Raw genomic sequence first — 22,932 nt, 5'->3', positions numbered from 1 at the left:
ATATAAAAGATGTAGGAACATTTAGCGGAACTGGGAAGAATGGTAAGATTTACTGATTTTTAGGTGCAATAGTTAGTATTGAGTTTTAATTTTTTTTTTCTTCAGTGGTGAATGAATTTCTGTGTTATAATATCATTGCTTATATCTGCATTTTCTTCCTAAGTCGTGAATTTCGGAACAAGAATATTATCTTCTGCATTTGCACTTTGAGATTTTTCTTGTATTGAACTGTTAACGCGTCCCTCTATGATAATTTATTACACATCGGGACTCGTTTTAGGCCAATGAATCTTTTGACCCAGTTGAGAGACACCTTAGGACGAGATAACTAATCAATATGTCAATCAATACGTCAATAATGTCATCAATATTTATCACAACAATGCATTTCACTTTAGTCAAAGACATTAATAAACTTAAGACACCACCATGCCCTTGCAGTCATGAATAACAACACCATTTTAGTAGAATTTAGTGATGTTTATTCCCTATTGATTTACAATTCTAAAAGCCGATGTGTTAATCTCAAAAACAAGAAACACAATAGCATAGTCACAATATGGCAACTCTGATAAGATTTCATTAAGGCAAGAATCACAAACATCAGAACATAACACGGCGTGAACATAGATCAATTTTAGCAGTGTGTCATTAACGCTTCAGTTCAACAAAGCATAGATTCAGTCATTTATCTATTTGTGTCAGTTCAGTGAACCCCTGTCCTAACCACTGATTAGCATTGGCATGTTGGGCTTCATGCAAAACAATTTAGAACACCAGTTTGGAAAACATCTAGCTATGGTCCCTGTCAAAAGTAAGCAGTTGGTACCTAGAAAGGAAAAGCAAACAGACAAATCACAATTTCATTGTCATAGTTACCCTCCAAGGTTTAGGTCAGCACTCAGGTTCGGTCTTCGTCTTCAGGACATCAGTTGATTCGCCATCAGTCAAAACTCAGCTCTGGGGCAAAAAGGGCACTTCCCTCATAAGGAGGTAAAGTGTAAATGGGCAATCTAAGAAAAGGATGGTTTAAGCAAAACCATAATAAGTCACCAAACAGAGTGACAAAGTTTCTGGATCAAATCAGCAGCATCTCCCTAACCAATCTAAATGGCTCCCCGTGTCATGGGTTTTTATCCCTTTTTTTGTTGTACATTCCCCTAAAATTTAATTGGTCAAATGTTATACCCCATTATCTTTAGCCAATTAGAAAATGGGTTATGTCATTAATCTTTCACCCCACATTAATTCTCAGACTTTTTATTGGTCCATATGATTGACGTCTTCAGAGGTAGCATGTCCGGTATGATTTCATCCTTCTGTAATTCTTTGCACATCTTCGGTCAGTAGCTCCATTGTCTGTACCAGTTTGAGCGACCTTGTACATTATACTAATCTACACTGTTGCATTTTGACTAATACATTTTCTACAAGCAATATGAATTTAATGAGAACGGATCTACTATAGTTACATTCAGCTTCTAGTTTGAAGAAAACAAGAGTTCAAGTCCTTTTGCGAGTCAGCACACTGCACGTTAGAAAAACACATTCAGTATGAGAGCCAGGCAGCTAGGCCTCGACTCATGCTAACTAAGGCCTACAAGATTTATTTAGCAAAACTTCAATATCATAGTCATTAATGATTAGTACAAAACTAAGTCTAATACAAGAATTTATAAACATTAGTCATTTTCATCAGTCCCCGTATACATTGGCGGCCACTCCCCGTGGTCACATTTCAAGTGCACGTTTTAGCAAAATATTCTATTACAGTTTCTATGCGGCATTATTACACATTAGTTCATAAGCATTTTCATGTAAATATAGATTATATAAGCTACGCTCTCTCAATACTATTGACAATGTTGTATGCTCTTTTTATCTGCTGCATTTTCATAAATAAATATTTATTAAAAAAAAATATTTACACCTGCCCACCCCATCATTGCTCTCTCTGTTCCCTGCCCTGTTTTATTTAATACAAATATTTTAAATTCTCAGGAGGCATGCTAAAAATTTTGCTTTTTTGAATTTATCACGTCTAGATCCTCCGTCTTGGAACTGTGCATGAAATCAATTAAATAAAACACATAATAGCTGCTGTGTCATGGTGCATGCAGCGCATGTACGGTGATACGAGCTGCGTTAGCATAAAGAGGCATACGTGCACATGCATTGCACAGCACAAGTAGATATTCGTTATTGCACATTTTTTGCTAATGAGGTTTTGTTTCTGCAAACAAAAATGTTTTTCGTTTTGCAGATGCGAAACCACATTGACAAAAAGCATTTTCAAAGACAAAGTAATGTGTTATTGCATTGAAAAGTGAGACTTATTGTATTTGAGCTTGTTCTAACAAGTGTATGGAATTAAACGATAGTACTTTAACTGCATAAACTCAATCACATCTGCACAATTTTTGAAGTGGTAGTGGGCTGGGTGAGTGTTTTGCTAGTGCCATACATTTTCTGTGTGTGGATGAAGGTTGCATTTCTCTTACCAGTGCTATGTCTATTCTGTGTATGTGACTGAAGTTAGCTGCTACAAACCCATGCTGTAACCTCTTGTGAATTAATCAGGCACGACTACTGGTCATGTACATGTTTAGTTTAAAAGGAGGTCTGTTTTGCTGTTGCTTGCAATGAACTTATGTATGTGAGATAATTCTCCAAAGAGAAACCGATACAGGTGCCAAAACTATTGGTTTTGTCAATGCTTGTTTAAAAATGCTATTTTGTTTCAGGTGTACCTGACGTTGGAAAGAGTTGTGTAAATGCCAATATGGGCAAAGGCCACTGGCAGGAAATATTTGCACACAACCATACTGTACCCTGCCATTCACAGAGAGGGAGAACTTCACAAAATGCTTCTACAGGTTACCAGCTGATTATTAAGAGTCTTGAAGGCATTCCATTGATTCAGGTAAGGGCACATTACAATTAGCAGCAAACATTTGAAAATCTTCCTTTTCAGGATTTCTTCCTGGTAAAATGCTAAATCTAAAGATTGTTTTACTGTTTTGAACACACTGAATGTACTAAAATATCTTTCTTTCTACATTTGTAATAATTGTTGTGCCTCAGTGCATACTGTAGAAAATTGTGTGAATCAAGTTGATTCAAGTGATTGGATAGAATTGAGTGCCCATGCAACAAGACTTTCCATGTACCTTTAAGAGCTTGTCGTAGGATGTGTCTGTAGAGGTAATGGTGTCCAGCTTGAAGCAGAGCATACACTCTGTAAGCATAAAAGGCATGATGTAGTAGATGGTATTCACATAGAATGAGGGCCAACACAATGATGAAGTAGCTGTTAGAGGTCAGCCATTGGTTGTGAGGATCCTGGGAAGGCTATTTAATTAAATCTAATCCTAGAATATTTTGTGAAAGGCCAGAGACTTACTTACTGATCTATCTGCACACCTGGAATATTTTGAGGAAAGCTAAAAATTGCATACTTTTTTAAAATTTGCTGGCAAATGCTGTGTTGAGGATGCCATTAAAGGCACAAAAACTTTGAATACCATAATATATGGCTTAAGCCAGGCCGCGTAAGATGGACAGGAAAATAGTAGTAACAACAATTATTCAGAAAATCATACCAGGCTGTAAAAGAGGGTTTTTGTACTTAATTTGCCACTGGTTTCCAGAATGAATAGAAAGTGTTTGTCTGTTGTCAACAAGAAGGGTATTCAATAGAGAAGAAATTACCACTGAACACGCTGTGGGAGTGTGTGATGCTTGGAATCCCAAGATCACAAACTATGAAAAGAAAGCACAGGAAATCTCATCAAACTATTTCCTGCAATATCATAGTTGACGTCTTCTACCTAATGAGCAAGGGACCAGAATTGGATCAGTCAGCACAGATTCGACTGGGTTACAGAACGGGGATTGGTGAATCTGGTCCTTTTTTGTATGATCATCCCCAGATGTGTTGCCTTCTATTGTTTGATTTGTTTTTATTGCCATTACCTAACTTACAAATTTAATTTACTCATAAGTACCTAGTAAACGGTAGCTTCTGGAGGGAGTGGATGCCCCCCTTGTTGGAGAGACTTAGTGGCGTCTACACTTGGGCAGACCCCCTGGATTGGTGCGGTCCCCCTCCCACACTAATTAACCCCTCCCCATAACATAATAAACATACTCTGGCAATTATGAGACACCCAGGTGCTTGGTTTAGAGTTTATTTAGTTTAAAATGACCATTATGGTACCTGGGATGTTTGGCATACAATTCTCCGCTGACTGGGATGCAGTTCCATGCACAATATGCAAGCAGTTCCTAACCACTCAGATTACGAAATTCTTAGGATGAGGGCCTATCTCCACTACCAAGAGTGCCATGGGACAGCCATCCTTTTTAGAATGTAGACCCAATGTTATATTATGAGATAATAAGCTGTACGTTGTACTATTTGTAAGTCCCTAGAAAACGGCACTACATTTACCCAGGGTCTTTAAATTAAATGCTACTAGTGGGCCCGCCGCACTCATTCTATCACCCACTAAAGTAGCATTTTTAATCGGGTCTTAGGCCTGCCACTGCAGCCTGCAGTGCAGTTTTAAACTGCCATTTAGACCTGGCAAAAAAAACTTTTGCCAGGCCTAAAACATCCTTTTTAATACATATAAGTCACCCTTGGGGAAGACTCTAAAGGCTCCCAGAGCAAGGTGCATTGAATTTAAAAAGAAAAATCAATGCCTAACTTTTACATGTCCTAGCAGTCAAAAGCTCCTACATTTGTTTTCCACTGTTGTAAGACCTATCTCTCCTGTTGACTAACACTGGGTTATCTTATTAAATTTATTACGTAATAACTTTAGATTGGGAGCAGATAGAGATATGCTGTTTAGATTTATATGAAATGTAATTTATAATCCTCTTAAATGTTCAAGTCAGATTTAAAGTCACAATTCTGAAAATGCTTCTTTTAGAAAGTTGTACTGGCTCTGCTGTTGGGGTTTGTGTATTGCTTCCAGACAGTAACACAAATGGGGCTTAGGTGTGGACAGAGAATTGGCCATCCTTGCAGGATAACTGCGATGGACTGTACCCAGCCCTACTTACATTTTAAAGGGCTTTGCCTCCTGCACACACAAAGGAATCTGACTCCAGGCCTGCCTTGCCTTTTGTCACCCCAGACAGTTTGGACCCTTGACAGGGGAAGGGGAAATACTTTTGAGAACTTGATATAGGGGTAGTACACAGAGCCCCCCCACCCCAAGCACACACAAAGATGACACCTGGTATAAATATTCAACCTCCTGAGACACTCTTCAGAAACCTCCTGGACCTGTGGACTTTACAGATGAAGGTCTGCCCTGCTGCCAGAGGTCTGCCTTGCTGACTGAGAAGGATGACTGGACATGCTTACTTTCTTTGCAGGATAACCTAGGTGACCCGAAGGGTCAGTTGGCTGACCTCCTGTGTGAGCTACAGGGATACAAGCTCCAAAGGCCTCCCGGCAACTACTCAGCTGACTTGCCGCATTGGACTTGTCTTTGCCTTGCTGGCCTCTGCTGGAGTGAGTCTCTGAGCCCCAAAAGGTGCCTTCAGAGGTCCTGGACCCTTGACTAGCATCAGAGTGTACTCCTTTGGAAGAAAAGGTGAAAATCCTGATATTGGGCTCTCTGTGACCTGCGAATGCGCCCGTTCCTGCCAAGACTCTGCTGCCTGTGGTGACCACCATTACAAAGCTACAGCAACAAGTGGGCGCAATTCCAAAACAGCTTTTTGCGCTTCATTGATGACTGCTCATGACACCCTGCCTACTCTTTGCACTACAGCAATGACCATCTTCGATGCTGTACCTGTTCCTCATGGCCTCCTCCACGGTGAATGGAACTCTTTGCTTCAGACTCAGAAGGTAACTATTCAGCGCAACTAACAAGGTCCCTGTAAGGAAATGCCTCCTTGGCATGGTTACCCCCTGACTTTTTGCCTTTGCTGATGCTATGTTTTGAATTGAAAGTGTGCTGAGGCCTGCTAACCAGGCCCCAGCACCAGTGTTCTTTCCCTAACCTGTACTTTTGTATCCACAATTGGCACACCCTGGCATCCAGATAAGTCCCTTGTAAATGGTACCCCTGGTACCAAGGGCCCTGATGCCAAGGAAGGTCTCTAAGGGCTGCAGCATGTCTTATGCCACCCTGGAGACCCCTCACTCAGCACATACACACTGCTTGCCAGCTTGTGTGTGCTGGTGAGAACAAAACGAGTAAGTCGACATGGCACTCCCCTCAGGGTGCCATGCCAGCCTCTCACTGCCTATGCAGGTGTAGATAAGTCACCCCTCTAGTAGGCCTTACAGCCCTAAGGCAGGGTGCACTATACCATAGGTGAGGGCACCAGTGCATGAGCACTGTGCCCCTACAGTGTCTAAGCAATACCTTAGACATTGTAAGTGCAGGGTAGCCATAAGAGTATATGGTCTGGGAGTCTGTTTTACACGAACTCCACAGCACCATAATGGCTACACTGAAAACTGGGAAGTTTGGTATCAAACTTCTCAGCACAATAAATGCACACTGATGCCAGTGTACATTTTATTGTAAAATACACCCCAGAGGGCACCTTAGAGGTGCCCCCTGAAACCTTAACCGACTATCTGTGTAGGCTGACTGGTTCCAGCAGCCTGCCACAACCGAGACATGTTGCTGGCCCCATGGGGAGAGTGCCTTCGTCACTCTGAGGCCAGTAACAAAGCCTGCACTGGGTGGAGATGCTAACACCTCCCCCAGGCAGGAGCTGTCACACCTGGCGGTGAGCCTCAAAGGCTCACCCCTTTGTGCCAGCACCGCAGGACACTCCAGCTAGTGGAGTTGCCCGCCCCCTCCGGCCACGGCCCCCACTTTTGGCGGCAAGGCCGGAGAAAATAATGAGAATAACAAGGAGGAGTCACTGGCCAGTCAGGACAGCCCCTAAGGTGTCCTGAGCTGAAGTGACTCTAACTTTTAGAAATCCTCCATCTTGCAGATGGGGGATTCCCCAATAGGATTAGGGATGTGACCCCCCTCCCCTTGGGAGGAGGCACAAAGAGGGTGTACCCACCCTCAGGGCTAGTAGCCATCGGCTACTAACCCCCCAGACCTAAACACGCCCATAAATTTAGTATTTAAGGGCTCCCCTGAACCTAAGAATTTAGATTCCTGAAACTACAAGAAGAAGAAGACTGCTGAGCTGAAAAACCCCTGCAGAGGAAGACCAGAAGACACCAACTGCTTTGGCCCCAGACTTACCGGCCTGTCTCCTGCCTTCCAAAGAAACCTGCTCCAGCGACGCTTTCCAAGGGACCAGCGACCTCTGAATCCTCTGAGGACTGCCCTGCTTCAAGAAAGACAAGAAACTCCAGAGGACAGCGGCACTGCTCCAAAAGAACTGCAACTTTGTTTAAAGGAGCAGATTTAAAGACCCCTGCAACTCCCCGCAAGAAGCGTGAGACTTGCAACACTGCACCCGGCGACCCCGACTCGACTGGTGGAGAACCAACAGCTCAGGGAGGACCCTCCGGCGACTCCGAGTCTGTGAGTAACCAAAGTTGTCCCCCCTGAGCCCCCACAGCGACGCCTGCAGAGGGAATCCCGAGGCTCCCCCTGACCGCGACTGCCTGAACTCCATTTCCCGACGGCTGGAAAAGACCCTGCACCGCAGCCCCCAGCTCCTAAAGGAACGGAACTCCTGTGCAGGAGTGACCCCCAGGAGGCCCTCTCCCTTGTCCAGGTGGTGGCTACCCCGAGGAGCCCCCCCCCCCCTTGCCTGCCTGCAACGCTGAAGAGATCCCTTGGTCTCTCATTGATTTACATTGAAAACCCGACGCTTGTTTCTACACTGCACCCGGCCGCCCCAGTGCCGCTGAGGGTGTACTTTTTGTGTGAACTTGTGTCCCCCCCGGTGCCCTACAAAACCCCCCCTGGTCTGCCCTCCGAAGACGCGGGTACTTACCTGCTGGCAGACCGGAACCGGGGCACCCCCTTCTCTCCATTGAAGCCTATGTGTTTTGGGCACCTCTTTGACCTCTGCACCTGACCGGCCCTGAGCTGCTGGTGTGGTAACTTTGGGGTCGCTCTGAACCCCCAACGGTGGGCTACCTTGGACCCAAACCTGAGACTTGTAAGTGATTTACTTACCTGACAAAACTAACAAAAACTTACCTCCCCCAGGAACTGTGAAAATTGCACTGTGTCCACTTTTAAAACAGCTTATTGTGTTTTATGTAAAAAGTATACATGTTAATGTAATGATTCAAAGTTCCTAAAGTACTTACCTGCAATACCTTTCAAATGAGATATTACATGTAGAATTTGAACCTGTGGTTCTTAAAATAAGCTAAAAAAATATATTTTTCTATAACAAAACCTATTGGCTGGATTTGTCTCTGAGTGTGTGTTCCTCATTTATTGCCTGTGTGTATGTACAACAAATGCTTAACACTACTCCTTTGATAAGCCTACTGCTCGACCACACTACCACAAAATAGAGCATTAGTATTATCTCTTTTTGCCACTATCTTACCTCTAAGGGGAACCCTTGGACTCTGTGCATGCTATTCCTTACTTTGAAATAGCACATACAGAGCCAACTTCCTACATTGGTGGATCAGCGGTGGGGTACAAGACTTTGCATTTGCTGGACTACTCAGCCAATACCTGATCACACGACAAATTCCCAAAATTGTCATTAGAAATTGATTTTTGCAATTTGAAATTTTTCTAAATTCTTAAAAGTCCTGCTAGGGCCTTGTGTTAGTCCCTGTTAGCATTTCCTTTCAGAGTTTAAAAGTTTGGTAAAAGTTTGAATTAGATCCTAGAACTAGTTTTAGTTTCTTAAAAAGTATTCAAACTTTTAGAAGCATAATGTCTAATACAGATGTGAATGTGGTGGAACTCGACACCACACCTTACCTCCATCTACAGATGAGAGAGCTAAGGTCACTCTGTAAACTAAAGAAAATAGCAATGGGCTCCAGACCTTCCAAACTACAGCTCCAGGAGCTGTTGGCAGAGTTTGAAAGAGCCAACCCCTCTGAGGATGGCAACACAGAGGATGAGTATAGTGACTTGGAGGGTGATTCCCCCCCACCAGTCCTATCTAGGGAGGACAGGGCCTCTCAAGCCCTGACTCCACAAATCATAGTCGGAGATGCTGGTTCCCTCACAGGAGGGACCAACATCTCTGAAATCACTGAGGATAACTCCAGCGAAGAGGACATCCAGTTAGCCAGGATGGCCAAAAGATTGGCTTTGGAAAGACAGATCCTAGCCATAGAAAGGGAAAGACAAGAGATGGGCCTAGGACCCATCAATGGTGGCAGCAACATCAATAGGGTCAGAGATTCTCCTGACATGTTGAAAATCCCTAAAGGGATTGTAACTAAATATGAAGATGGTGATGACATCACCAAATGGTTCACAGCTTTTGAGAGGGCTTGTGTAACCCGAAAAGTGAACAAATCTCACTGGGGTGCTCTCCTTTGGGAAATGTTCACAGGAAAGTGTAGGGATAGACTCCTCACACTCTCTGGAAAAGATGCAGAATCTTATGACCTCATGAAGGGTACCCTGATTGAGGGCTTTGGATTCTCCACTGAGGAGTATAGGATTAGATTCAGGGGGGCTCAAAAATCCTCGAGCCAGACCTGGGTTGACTCTGTAGACTACTCAGTAAAAACACTAGATGGTTGGATTCAAGGCAGTGGTGTAAGTAATTATGATGGGCTGTACAATTTATTTGTGAAAGAACACCTATTAAGTAATTGTTTCAATGACAAACTGCATTAGCATCTGGTAGACCTAGGACCAATTTCTCCCCAAGATTTGGGAAAGAAGGCGGACCATTGGGTCAAGACTAGGGTGTCCAAAACTTCCACAGGGGGTGACCAAAAGAAAGGGGTCACAAAACCTCCCCAGGGGAAGGGTGGTGAGACAGCCAAAAACAAAAATAGTAAAGAGTCTTCTACAGGCCCCCAAAAACCTGCACAGGAGGGTGGGCCCAGAGCCTCTTCACAAAACAATTCTGGGTACAAGGGTAAAAACTTTGATCCCAAAAAGGCCTGGTGTCGTAGCTGTAGTCAGTCTGGACACCAAACTGGAGACAAGGCCTGTCCCAAGAAAGATACCACTTCTAACTCCACTCCAGCTAAAACTGGAATGGCCAGTCTCCAAGTGGGATCAACAGTGTGCCCAGAGCAAATCAGGTGTCACACTGAAGCTACATTAGTCTCTGAGGGTGGGGTGGATTTAGCCACACTGGCCGCCTGGCCCCCTAACATGCAAAAATACAGGCAGCAGCTCTTAATTAATGGGACAAGTGTAGAGGGCCTGAGGGATACAGGTGCCAGTGTCACTATGGTGACAGAGAAACTGGTTTTCCCTGGCCAATACCTGGCTGGACAAACTTATCCAGTCACCAACGCTGACAATCAGACTAAAGTACATCCCATGGCTATGGTAACTTTAGAGTGGGGAGGGGTCAATGGCCTGAAACAGGTGGTGGTCTCCTCAAATATCCCAGTAGACTGTTTGCTTGGAAATGACCTGGAGTCCTCAGCATGGGCTGAGGTAGAACTGAAAACCCATGCAGCCATGCTGGGTATCCCTGAACTGGTGTGTGTCAAGACAAGGGCACAGTGCAAGGCACAGGGTGAAAAAGTAGAGCTGGAGTCTGGAAGAAAGGCCCAGCCTACCAAGAGAAAAGGAAAGTCAGCTGGGAAACCAGCTGCAGCACAACAAGAAAAAGAGAACCTCTCTTCCCAGGAAGAAGTTCTGCCCTCTGAGGGAACTGAGCCTATGGAACTGGAACCTTATCAGGTTGAGCTCTTGGGCCCAGGGGGACCCTCAAGGGAAGAGTTGTGTAAGGGACAAGAAACCTGTCCCTCTCTTGAAGGCCTTAGGCAGCAAGCTGCTGAAGAGTCCAAAGGCAAGAAAAATGGAACACATAGGGTCTATTGGGAAGATGGACTCCTGTACACTGAGGCAAGAGATCCCAAACCTGGTACCACTAGAAGAGTGGTAGTGCCTCAGAGTTTCAGAGAGTTTATTCTGACCTTAGCCCATGATATTCCCCTTGCTGGGCATTTGGGACAAACCAAGACGTGGGAAAGGTTAGTCAACCACTTCTACTGGCCCAATATGTCCCAGAAGGTTAAGGAGTTTTGCCTCTCCTGCCCCACCTGTCAAGCCAGTGGTAAGATAGGTGGGCATCCAAAGGCCCCCTCATTCCACTTCCAGTGGTGGGGGTCCCCTTTGAAAGAGTGGGTGTGGACATAGTTGGTCCACTGGAACCTCCCACAGCCTCAGGAAATATGTACATCCTAGTAGTAGTGGATCATGCTACTAGGTATCCTGAAGCTATTCCCCTTAGGTCGACTACTGCCCCTGCAGTAGCCAAGGCCCTCATTGGTATCTTTACCAGAGTGGGCTTCCCTAAGGAGGTGGTGTCTGACAGAGGTACCAACTTCATGTCAGCCTACCTAAAACACATGTGGAATGAGTGTGGAGTGAATTATAAGTTCACTACACCATATCATCCACAAACTAATGGCCTTGTTGAGAGATTCAACAAGACATTAAAGGGCATGATCATGGGGCTCCCAGAAAAACTCAAAAGGAGATGGGATGTCCTCCTGCCATGTCTGCTTTTCGCTTACAGAGAGGTGCCTCAGAAGGGAGTAGGGTTCTCACCCTTTGAACTTCTGTTTGGCCACCCTGTAAGGGGACCACTTGCTCTTGTTAAAGAAGGCTGGGAGAGACCTCTTCATGAGCCTAAACAAGACATAGTGGACTATGTACTTGGCCTTCGCTCAAGAATGGCAGAGTACATGGAAAAGGCAAGTAAAAACCTTGAGGTCGGCCAACAGCTCTATAAGTTTTGGTATGACCAAAAGGCTGCAATGGTTGAATTTCAACCAGGGCAGAAAGTCTGGGTTTTGGAGCCTGTGGCTCCCAGGGCACTTCAGGACAGATGGAGTGGCCCTTACCCAATCCTGGAAAAGAAGAGTCAGGTCACCTACCTGGTGGACCTAGGCACAAGCAGGAGCCCCAAGAGGGTGATCCATGTAAACCGCCTAAAACTCTTCCATGATAGGGCTGATGTGAATCTGTTGATGGTAACAGATGAGGAGCAGGAAGCTGAGAGTGAGCCTCTCCCTGATCTCCTCTCATCAGACCCTAAAGATGGCTCAGTGGAAGGAGTGATCTATTTAGACACCATCTCTGGCCAACAGCAAGCTGACTGTAGGAAGGTCCTACAACAGTTTGCTGAGCTCTTTTCCCTAACCCCTGGTCAGACACACCTGTGTACCCATGATGTGGACACAGGAGACAGCATGCCTGTCAAAAACAAAATCTTCAGACAGTCTGATCAAGTTAAGGAAAGCATCAAGGTGGAAGTCCACAAGATGCTGGAATTGGGAGTAATTGAGCACTCTGACAGCCCCTGGGCTAGCCCAGTGGTCTTAGTCCCCAAACCTCACACCAAAGAAGGAAAGAGAGAGATGAGGTTTTGTGTGGACTACAGAGGTCTTAATTCTGTCACCAAGACAGATGCCCATCCCATTCCTAGAGCTGACGAGCTGATTGACAAATTAGGTGCTGCCAAATTCTTAAGTACCTTTGACTTAACAGCAGGGTACTGGCAAATCAAAATGGCACCTGGAGCAAAAGAGAAAACAGCATTCTCCACACCTGATGGGCATTATCAGTTTACTGTTATGCCCTTTGGTTTAAAGAATGCCCCTGCCACCTTCCAAAGGTTGGTGAATCAAGTCCTTGCTGGGTTGGAATCCTTTAGTGCAGCTTATCTTGATGATATTGCTGTCTTCAGCTCCACCTGGCAGGATCACCTGGTCCACCTGAAGAAGGTTTTGAAGGCTCTGCAATCAGCAGGCCTCTCTATCAAGGCATCCAAATGCCAGATAGGGCAGGGAACTGTGGTTTACTTGGGACACCTTGTAGGTGGAGGCCAAGTTCAGCCACTCCAGCCTAAGATCCAGACTATTCTGGACTGGGCAGCTCCAAAAACCCAGACTCAAGTCAGGGCATTCCTTGGCTTGACTGGGTACTATAGGAGGTTTGTGAAGGGATATGGATCCATTGTGACAGCCCTCACAGAACTCACCTCCAAGAAAATGCCCAAGAAAGTAAACTGGACTGTAGAATGCCAACAGGCCTTTGACACCCTGAAACAAGCTATGTGCACAGCACCAGTTCTAAAAGCTCCAGATTACTCCAAGCAATTCATTGTGCAAACAGATGCCTCTGAACATGGGATAGGGGCAGTTTTGTCCCAAACAAATGATGATGGCCTTGACCAGCATGTTGCTTTCATTAGCAGGAGGTTACTCCCCAGGGAGCAGCGTTGGAGTGCCATTGAGAGGGAGGCCTTTGCTGTGGTTTGGTCCCTGAAGAAGCTGAGACCATACCTCTTTGGTACTCACTTCCTAGTTCAAACTGACCACAGACCTCTCAGATGGCTGATGCAAATGAAAGGTGAAAATCCAAAACTGTTGAGGTGGTCCATCTCCCTACAGGGAATGGACTTTATAGTGGATCACAGACCTGGGATTGCCCATGCCAATGCAGATGGCCTTTCCAGGTTCTTCCACTTAGAAAATGAAGACCATCTTGGGAAAGGTTAGTCTCATCCTCTTTCGTTTGGGGGGGGGGTTGTGTAAGGAAATGCCTCCTTGGCATGGTTACCCCCTGACTTTTTGCCTTTGCTGATGCTATGTTTTGAATTGAAAGTGTGCTGAGGCCTGCTAACCAGGCCCCAGCACCAGTGTTCTTTTCCTAACCTGTACTTTTGTATCCACAATTGGCACACCCTGGCATCCAGATAAGTCCCTTGTAAATGGTACCCCTGGTACCAAGGGCCCTGATGCCAGGGAAGGTCTCTAAGGGCTGCAGCATGTCTTATGCCACCCTTGAGACCCCTCACTCAGCACATACACACTGCTTGCCAGCTTGTGTGTGCTGGTGAGAACAAAACGAGTATAGTCGACATGGCACTCCCCTCAGGGTGCCATGCCAGCCTCTCACTGCCTATGCAGGTGTAGATAAGTCACCCCTCTAGTAGGCCTTACAGCCCTAAGGCAGGGTGCACTATACCATACGTGATGGCACCAATGCATGAGCACTGTGCCCCTACAGTGTCTAAGCAATACCTTAGACATTGTAAGTGCAGGGTAGCCATAAGAGTATATGGTCTGGGAGTCTGTTTTACACGAACTCCACAGCACCATAATGGCTACACTGAAAACTGGGAAGTTTGGTATCAAACTTCTCAGCACAATAAATGCACACTGATGCCAGTGTACATTTTATTGTAAAATACACCCCAGAGGGCACCTTAGAGGTGCCCCCTGAAACCTTAACCGACTATCTGTGTAGGCTGACTGGTTCCAGCAGCCTGCCACAACCGAGACATGTTGCTGGCCCCATGGGGAGAGTGCCTTTGTCACTCTGAGGCCAGTAACAAAGCCTGCACTTGGTGGAGATGCTAACACCTCCCCCAGGCAGGAGCTGTCACACCTGGCGGTGAGCCTCAAAGGCTCACCCCTTTGTGCCAGCACCGCAGGACACTCCAGCTAGTGGAGTTGCCCGCCCCCTCCGGCCACGGCCCCCACTTTTGGCGGCAAGGCCGGAGAAAATTATGAGAATAACAAGGAGGAGTCACTGGCCAGTCAGGACAGCCCCTAAGGTGTCCTGAGCTGAAGTGACTCTAACTTTTAGAAATCCTCCATCTTGCAGATGGAGGATTCCCCAATAGGATTAGGGATGTGATCCCCTCCCCTTGGGAGGAGGCACAAAGAGGGTCTACCCACCCTCAGGGCTAGTAGCCATTGGCTACTAACCCCCCAGACCTAAACACGCCCTTAAATTTAGTATTTAAGGGCTCCCCTGAACCTAAGAATTTAGATTCCTGAAACTACAAGAAGAAGAAGACTGCTGAGCTGAAAAACCCCTGCAGAGGAAGACCAGAAGACACCAACTGCTTTGGCCCCAGACTTACCGGCCTGTCTCCTGCCTTCCAAAGAAACCTGCTCCAGCGACGCTTTCCAAGGGACCAGCGACCTCTGAATCCTCTGAGGACTGCCCTGCTTCAAGAAAGACAAGAAACTCCCGAGGACAGCGGCACTGCTCCAAAAGAACTGCAACTTTGTTTCAAGGAGCAGATTTAAAGACCCCTGCAACTCCCCGCAAGAAGCGTGTGACTTGGAACACTGCACCCGGCGACCCCGACTCGACTGGTGGAGAACCAACACCTCAGGGAGGACCCTCCGGCGACTCCGAGTCCGTGAGTAACCAAAGTTGTCCCCCCTGAGCCCCCACAGCGACGCCTGCAGAGGGAATCCCGAGGCTCCCCCTGACCGCGACTGCCTGAACTCCATTTCCCGACGGCTGGAAAAGACCCTGCACCCGCAGCCCCCAGCTCCTAAAGGAACGGAACTCCTGTGCAGGAGTGACCCCCAGGAGGCCCTCTCCCTTGTCCAGGTGGTGGCTACCCCGAGGAGCCCCCCCCTTGCCTGCCTGCAACGCTGAAGAGATCCCTTGGTCTCTCATTGATTTACATTGAAAACCCGACGCTTGTTTCTACACTGCACCCGGCCGCCCCAGTGCCGCTGAGGGTGTACTTTTTGTGTGAACTTGTGTCCCCCCCGGTGCCCTACAAAACCCCCCCTGGTCTGCCCTCCGAAGACGCGGGTACTTACCTGGTGGCAGACCGGAACCGGGGCACCCCCTTCTCTCCATTGAAGCCTATGTGTTTTGGGCACCTCTTTGACCTCTGCACCTGACCGGCCCCGAGCTGCTGGTGTGGTAACTTTGGGGTCGCTCTGAACCCCCAACGTTGGGCTACCTTGGACCCAAACCTGAGACTTGTAAGTGATTTACTTACCTGACAAAACTAACAAAAACTTACCTCCCCCAGGAACTGTGAAAATTGCACTGTGTCCACTTTTAAAACAGCTTATTGTGTTTTATGTAAAAAGTATACATGTTAATGTAATGATTCAAAGTTCCTAAAGTACTTACCTGCAATACCTTTCAAATGAGATATTACATGTAGAATTTGAACCTGTGGTTCTTAAAATAAACTAAAAAAAAATATTTTTCTATAACAAAACCTATTGGCTGGATTTGTCTCTGAGTGTGTGTTCCTCATTTATTGCCTGTGTGTATGTACAACAAATGCTTAACACTACTCCTTTGATAAGCCTACTGCTCGACCACACTACCACAAAATAGAGCATTAGTATTATCTCTTTTTGCCACTATCTTACCTCTAAGGGGAACCCTTGGACTCTGTGCATGCTATTCCTTACTTTGAAATAGCACATACAGAGCCAACTTCCTACAGTCCCTGTATCCGACCTACTCTCCATAGCGGTGGCCTGATCTTGTGACTTTTCCATCATGACCGCAGGTGGTGCTTTGTGCCTTTACGTGCTATTTTTACTTGAAACGTTTACATTGAATATCAATGGTTTTACCAGTTGGATTTTTGTAATTGTGGCATCATTTCATTTACTAAAATGTAATCTATTTTTCTAAATTGTTTTGGGATTTTTCTTGTTTTGTCTTTTCACTTTATTACTAATGTGTGCTGCATAAATAATTTTCACATTGCCACTAAGTTATGCCTAATAGATTTTGTGCCAAGCTGCCAGAGGGTGAAGCACAGGTTCATTTAGTGACTTTTGTTGTTCACCCTGACAAGGGTTTATGTTATTGCCTGAGTGGGGGCCCACCCCTCTGCCCACCCCAACTAATAAACCAATTTCTTACAGGATTGAATTAAATCAGAAACTCTCACTCAGAATAGTGAACTAAACTCAGAGTGTGGTCATCCTATTCAATACTGTTCTTGGCATAACAGACCCTGTTACATAATTTAAATAAGGATAATTTAAGATTTAGGTTAAAGAATCTGATTAAGAGGAACTAAACAAAATTAGGCCAGACTTCTGCTCTAAATACAGGTTTGAATTAGGAGGCATTTAATTAGTCACATGAACAAACTCCTTTGCTGTCCGTTTTCTGCATGAGCACAGCCTTGGGATTTTCAGGTGAAATTAGACTTTGCAGGAACTTGATGTGAAGCAGACATGCTTGAGAATGATGATTGTTAAAGGTTAACTGTATAAAGAATCACATTTTTATTAAAGACAAGGAGGCTAGCATTATGCATAAAACTTTTATTCACTCTTCCGAACAGCAGCACTTAACAGTTCTGAGAATAGGAACTACTTCACAATGAATAGAATTTCCAAGTCCTCTTAAATCTTGCTGTCCTCCATTTTCCTCCTCTTTTGTTTGCTTCTCTGGCGCAGATAGGTATCACATGTAAGGAGATTATTTTATATAATATTTACCATTAATCTTTGATTTACGGTGATTTAGGTGTAAATAATCTATTGTTCATAGTGTTTTAGGAATTTTTAATTACCACATTCATGGATTGGATTGGTATTTGTTTTATAAATAATTTTTTCTGTGGGTTAGAAAATTAAGAAAGTAAATTTGTTTTGAAGATAGCTTGGAATATGTCATATTATTGTTTGTACTGAATTTTCAAAATTTAAAGAATATACGAAATGAAGAAATGCAAAGCATAATACTAAGGCTGTATTTGGATTCATATCTGGGAAACCTTAATTGTGGAGCGTGCGCGTCTGAACGATTCCCACATAAAGAAAAGGGAAATTCAGCCTCCTCAATGCAGCTGCCTTCTTAAGTGAGAGCGGCGTATCACATATGATGTGTTCATCATTACTCGTTGTTTTTTGCAGGAAATTGAGCACATTGTATCAATGGTGTGTTCTTGTTGCTTTCTAAAGAAATGTGGGCAACGGGGTGTGTAACATGTCTAGTTGCTTAGCAGTGCGTTTCTGAGGAGGTTTTTGCAGAGATTGACATGAGATTAACTGAAAGCTGGTTAAAAACGCTACAATTGAGGAAATAAAAGGGAAATAATATAGAAAAAAGATTTAAAAAATTTGAAAAATACAGGGCAAACATGAGTGAACAGACATCAGCAAATATGACACAGGAGGATTTAATAAGGAAAATAGTGTCATGAGAACTGAAGTTGACAGTAAAGGAGATTGAAACAAAGATATTAAAGACAAATGGCCATACAAACATCAAATGCATATATATAAACATGTTCTTCAGTATTAATGGAACACCATTTTTGCTTTCATATTTCATCAAAAGTAATGTTATTTACTTCAGGTTTCAAGTTTATTTATTTATTATGTTAGGGAACTCGGGTGGAGGTCCACATTAAAAGATAATACATACTTATAAAAAATAGTGAAAATGAAAAAGGATTAAACTTTAGTAAAAAGTTGATTAAACTAGTACAGTGTTTAGAAACACTTAACATAGTTAAAAACTCTAGCACAAAACATTTCATTAGGAGGGATGAAAAGGGCTTGTAATAAATTGGAAGCAGTACTAAAAGAAAAAGAAAAAGAAAAACAGATAGAGCGCAGCCACCTGTGGCGATGGAGCAAAAAGGCAGAGCAGATTAAAACAACAATTTTCGAACCTTGGATGCCGTTATGGCAAATATTACAAATAGCGTAGGAATCAAACCATCCGGCTTGTAATGTATTGTGGGGAGACTGCTCCTGTCGCAGCAGGAGCCAGAATCTTCTCACCCCATGAGACATGTTCCAGATGAGGTAGGGCTGTGTGACCCATGGCCTTAAGGAGTCTGATATTAGGTGAAAACTCTGCCTGTGTGCACAGGCCTGGCTGTCGTGGTGGAAACTCGCCGCCCAAGTTGCTTTCCTGAGTGTGGATTTGAGCAGTGCTGGAGAGAGAGTAAAAATTGCAGAAGGATCTAATTGTAGATGATCCATGGCATATAGAAAATTCCTGCAGATGGTATATTTTGCTCTATGACCAGCTAATATTTCTTTTTTTAGCAGTGACCGCAAAGAGTCGTCACTCACGTCATCAGGTTAAACATCCAGCAAATTACCACAGCCAGGCCTTGAGTAAAAGAACTGTGCAAGCCCAACTCAAGTCTTATTATTGGTGCCAAAAAGGCGGAGTTTACAGTTAAAATATTCCTTAAGACACATCCCTAGAGTTTATCGAGAAAGATCTATTTTGGTACCGTGATATGCTCTATACCATACAGTAGAGACGGAGGTATCTTCACCTGAGTTTATCGAGAAAGATCTATTTTGGTACCGTGATATGCTCTATACCATACAGTAGAGACGGAGGTATCTTCACCCGATAAACCTCTAAGAGGTGTTTAAAGTGCCTTCTGTTCGTTGCCCTATATAAGGCATTCAGACCGTTAGCTTGGGATTGTTATGTTATGTTATAAGATTTTATATAGCACATTATCTGCCAGAAGGCCTCGTAGCGCTTTATGCTGACAACTTGATCGCAAGACTCATAACATCAGATACTTCAAACTCTAAATAGCCATGTTTTCAAAATTTTACGGAATGTCACTTCCTGTGAGCATGCTCGAATATTAATCGGCAGACTCTTCCATAATTTTGCTCCTTGAAAGGAGAAGGTTCTTTCTCCCCATCTTGCCTTTCTTGCTCTCGGAACCTTAGCCAGACTAGCCGAGGAGGATCTCAGTTGTCTGCCTGGTATATAAAAGGTGGCTAATGGTCTGGTCATCTCAGGACCAAGATTATGTAGGGCTCTGTACATATAACATAGGGTTTTAAATTGAATTCTTTTGGCGACAGGAAGCCAATGTAGCAAAGATATTCCCTTACGTACAGACTGATGTTTAGGAATGTTCAAAAGTGCTCGTGCTGCACCATTCTGGACCCTCTGTAGTCTGTCGATCACATATTGGGGAGATCCTGTAAATAAGGCATTCCCGTAATCAAGCCGGGTGCCTTTCATGGCCTGGATAACTAATCTCTTAGCTGTTAAGGGCAGAATTGCTAGTATCTTCCTGAGCATACTCAGGAGTGTGAAGGAAGTTCCCGCTGTTCTGTTAGCATGTTGGGCCATTGTCAGGAGGGGGTCCAACCAGACTCCCAAACTTTTTACAAGGTCCTTGGGCGGTGGAAGAGCACCTAGCCCCTCTATTATCGTGGACCCTACTAAGGGGTTTTTGGGATGTCCAAAGAACATCACCTCAGTTTTGCCATTGTTGAATTTTACTTTACTGGATGCCAACCATTCACCCACTGCCCGTAAGCAGGGTCCAAGCGCTGTCCTGAAGTCCGGTTGTTTATTGGACAAGGAAACGAGAAGTTGTGTGTCGTCAGCGTAGGAAATCAGTTTCAAGCCAAATGATTGGACAATCTCAGCGAGTGGAAGCATGTAAATATCAAATAACAACAGGCTTAGGGATGAACCTTGAGGAACTCCACAGCAACTTGAAATACATTTGGAATAGCAAGAACTTTCTAGTACCTGATAGGATCTTTCCTTAATAAAGGAATTAAGCCAATCAAGAGCGGTACCAGTTATTCCCTCCTCCTTGTAGCCTTTCCATTAGAACATCCAGGTCTACTGTGTCAAACACGGCGCTCTAACAGATTGGGCCTTCCTTTGATAGTGCTCGATGTGCTCTCTGTCTTTAAGGCTCCCACAGACGATTTTACCCAAAAAGGCGTAAGAGGTTACTCTTTCAAGGTGTTGAGCCTCCAAGGTCCAGCAAAAATTGCCGTACTTAAGTCTTTTATTCCCATGAAAGCACAAAATGTTGCTTTTAGAACAATTTATCTTTAAAAAGTGGGCTTCAGTGTATTGCGTGATGTCATGAAGACGATTATTAAGCCCCTTTGGGGTGCAATCTAAAATGATTATGTCATCTGCATAAAGTAGACAACATGACGGTCTACCTCCTAATTTAGAGGCTAAATGCGCAAGTAAGTCCGAAAGATACAGGAAAAATAACAATGGGGCCAACATACATCCTTGTTTTAGGCCCTTTTTGGTTGGAATGGCATGAGATATGTTATTTACTTGTAACAATCATTCTCAACTAGTCTCTTATCCAAATCTCCTTTTCAAGAACATATTTTTATCACCTTCCCCTTTTAGAAGTATATTTTCAAAATTGGAAAATATAGAACAATTTACCTAAAACTGCAGCATAAACCAAATAGGAGACTGCACCTTTATTTTTTAAGCGGAGTACAGGTCACTCCAGGTACCCATTTTACCATAGTTCTTCTCTCGGGATTCCGATTCAGTCAAATTTCAAATGAGTGGACAGGCACATCAGTTATGAATTTGGGGCAGATACTTTAGGTAAAGAGCTATTGTTACTGCTATTTTTTCTGCGTTATCAGTACACCCCAAATTAATCTCTATACATTAGATTTGCCAGCAGGACCTACCACTTGAAGGTGTGCGTGTGTACATTGGAAACAGATTCTTGAGAGAAGCTTTTTTAGGGAATCTGCTCAAGCCTGATCCAGGCAGTAATGGGCATAAAAACTGTGTTCTGATCGTCAAGTAAAAGCTGTAAAAATTTATGTAAAGGGTTTTTGAGAGTAAAAGCCATAATAGCTGTCAGGCCATCACAGCTGCCTGTCTTTTTGTAGTATGAGCTCTAGGAAATCTAGGAAGAGCCCTGTTCACTTTTTAATAGCACACCTTGAGCGATAGATACCCGGGGGGGGGGGGGGTTTGAGTTACAATTGCTTTGCTGATGCCCATGTGGTATCTGTTCTGTCTGTGTATTTGCACCTGTGCTAAACCTGTTCAGTGAGTGGGGACATGCACAGCACTGATTTTCTGTACTTTGCTTGTGAAATAAGCATTATGTACTGCTACCCATCTGCTTCATATTCTCTGTATTAACTGTGCTCCTTAGCCATGTGAACATCAATATCTGACTCAACAATTTTAACAACGTCTTATTATGACTCTGTTCATCTTACCACATTCACCATTAGTGCATTCATATACACATTAAACACCAGAATTATTGGGTTTGTCAATCCTTGTTTCTATTTGAAGATGAAATCAAGTCCAATGGGACCACGCTACTGCTAACACCACAGTATCCATCCAAAAAGTTTAGATTCTCTTGAGTCACTCCATTGCCATTTAGCTCAATCTTTCTTGCAAGCAAATTCTGTTATGTCTTTGTAAAATGTGTTATCCCAAGAACAATAATGCTATGAAGAGTAGTTGCATGAGTTATTGTAGGTAAAATATGTAGTCTTCAATGCACATGCAGGTTTTTGATAGAGATCCTCAAGTAAAGCAGCCATAGTAACAATTAGATACATAAAATAAGCACTGTGTGTAGATTTGTTGTTGTTGTATAAATTCTTTATTTGGCTTAAAACCTTAAAAGTGTAACACATTAATACATTAGTTCAGAAAATTAATCTGTTACATGATGTATTTCCACACAATGTTCTTAATTCATGACATTTCATATTTACCCTGCTCTCTAAACATAAATCAATACATTTTCCTGACGTCAGATACACATTTTCCTGCTAATTTTACAAAGTGCTTTGTACATTCCCACTTAACCCGATTATATTTCTGATAAAGCCAACATTCTTATAATTTACTTGTGGTGCAAATCTAGATTAAATGGCAGTGCTTTTGCTTTGAACCTTCATTATAACTCCAATATCCTATATTACAATCAATCAATATATCTTTAAAAACAACCAATAGTAAACACTTAATTCATCTAAAACAAGAAAAGAAGGAAAAATGCCCTCTCTTTTTCAAGCTTCACATACTGCATTTTGTGGGGACCCTATAAGTCCCGTTAAAACCCCTCGTATTTTGATTAAAAATTGGCCCAATGCACATGTTACATTAAAAAATCTCATATCTACTATTTACTTAAGCGCTTGATCCCAATTTATAGTATTATATTCCTTACAAATTGGTTTTAAAAACGTCTTATGCACTTCCAGAAACAGTCCAATAATATATGTTGGGCACTACATTTTTG

General features: G+C 43.7%; 1 protein-coding gene across 1 annotated transcript in view; it reads left to right on the top strand.

Annotated features, from left to right (window-relative positions):
- NPHP4 (nephrocystin 4) overlaps positions 1–22,932 on the top strand; it is a 952,546-nt gene that overhangs the window by 16,906 nt on the left and 912,708 nt on the right. The window contains exon 2 of the mRNA XM_069239971.1: positions 2,745–2,923. Within this exon, the coding sequence (XP_069096072.1) occupies positions 2,783–2,923 (141 nt within the window). The 5' untranslated portion in view covers positions 2,745–2,782. The remainder of the gene's footprint in view (positions 1–2,744; positions 2,924–22,932) is intronic.

This window comes from Pleurodeles waltl, chromosome 6 (genome assembly GCF_031143425.1).
Source record: "Pleurodeles waltl isolate 20211129_DDA chromosome 6, aPleWal1.hap1.20221129, whole genome shotgun sequence".
NCBI lineage: Eukaryota > Metazoa > Chordata > Amphibia > Caudata > Salamandridae > Pleurodeles > Pleurodeles waltl.
Note: the sequence above shows the minus strand (reverse complement) of the source record. Positions and strands in the feature narration are given on the sequence as shown.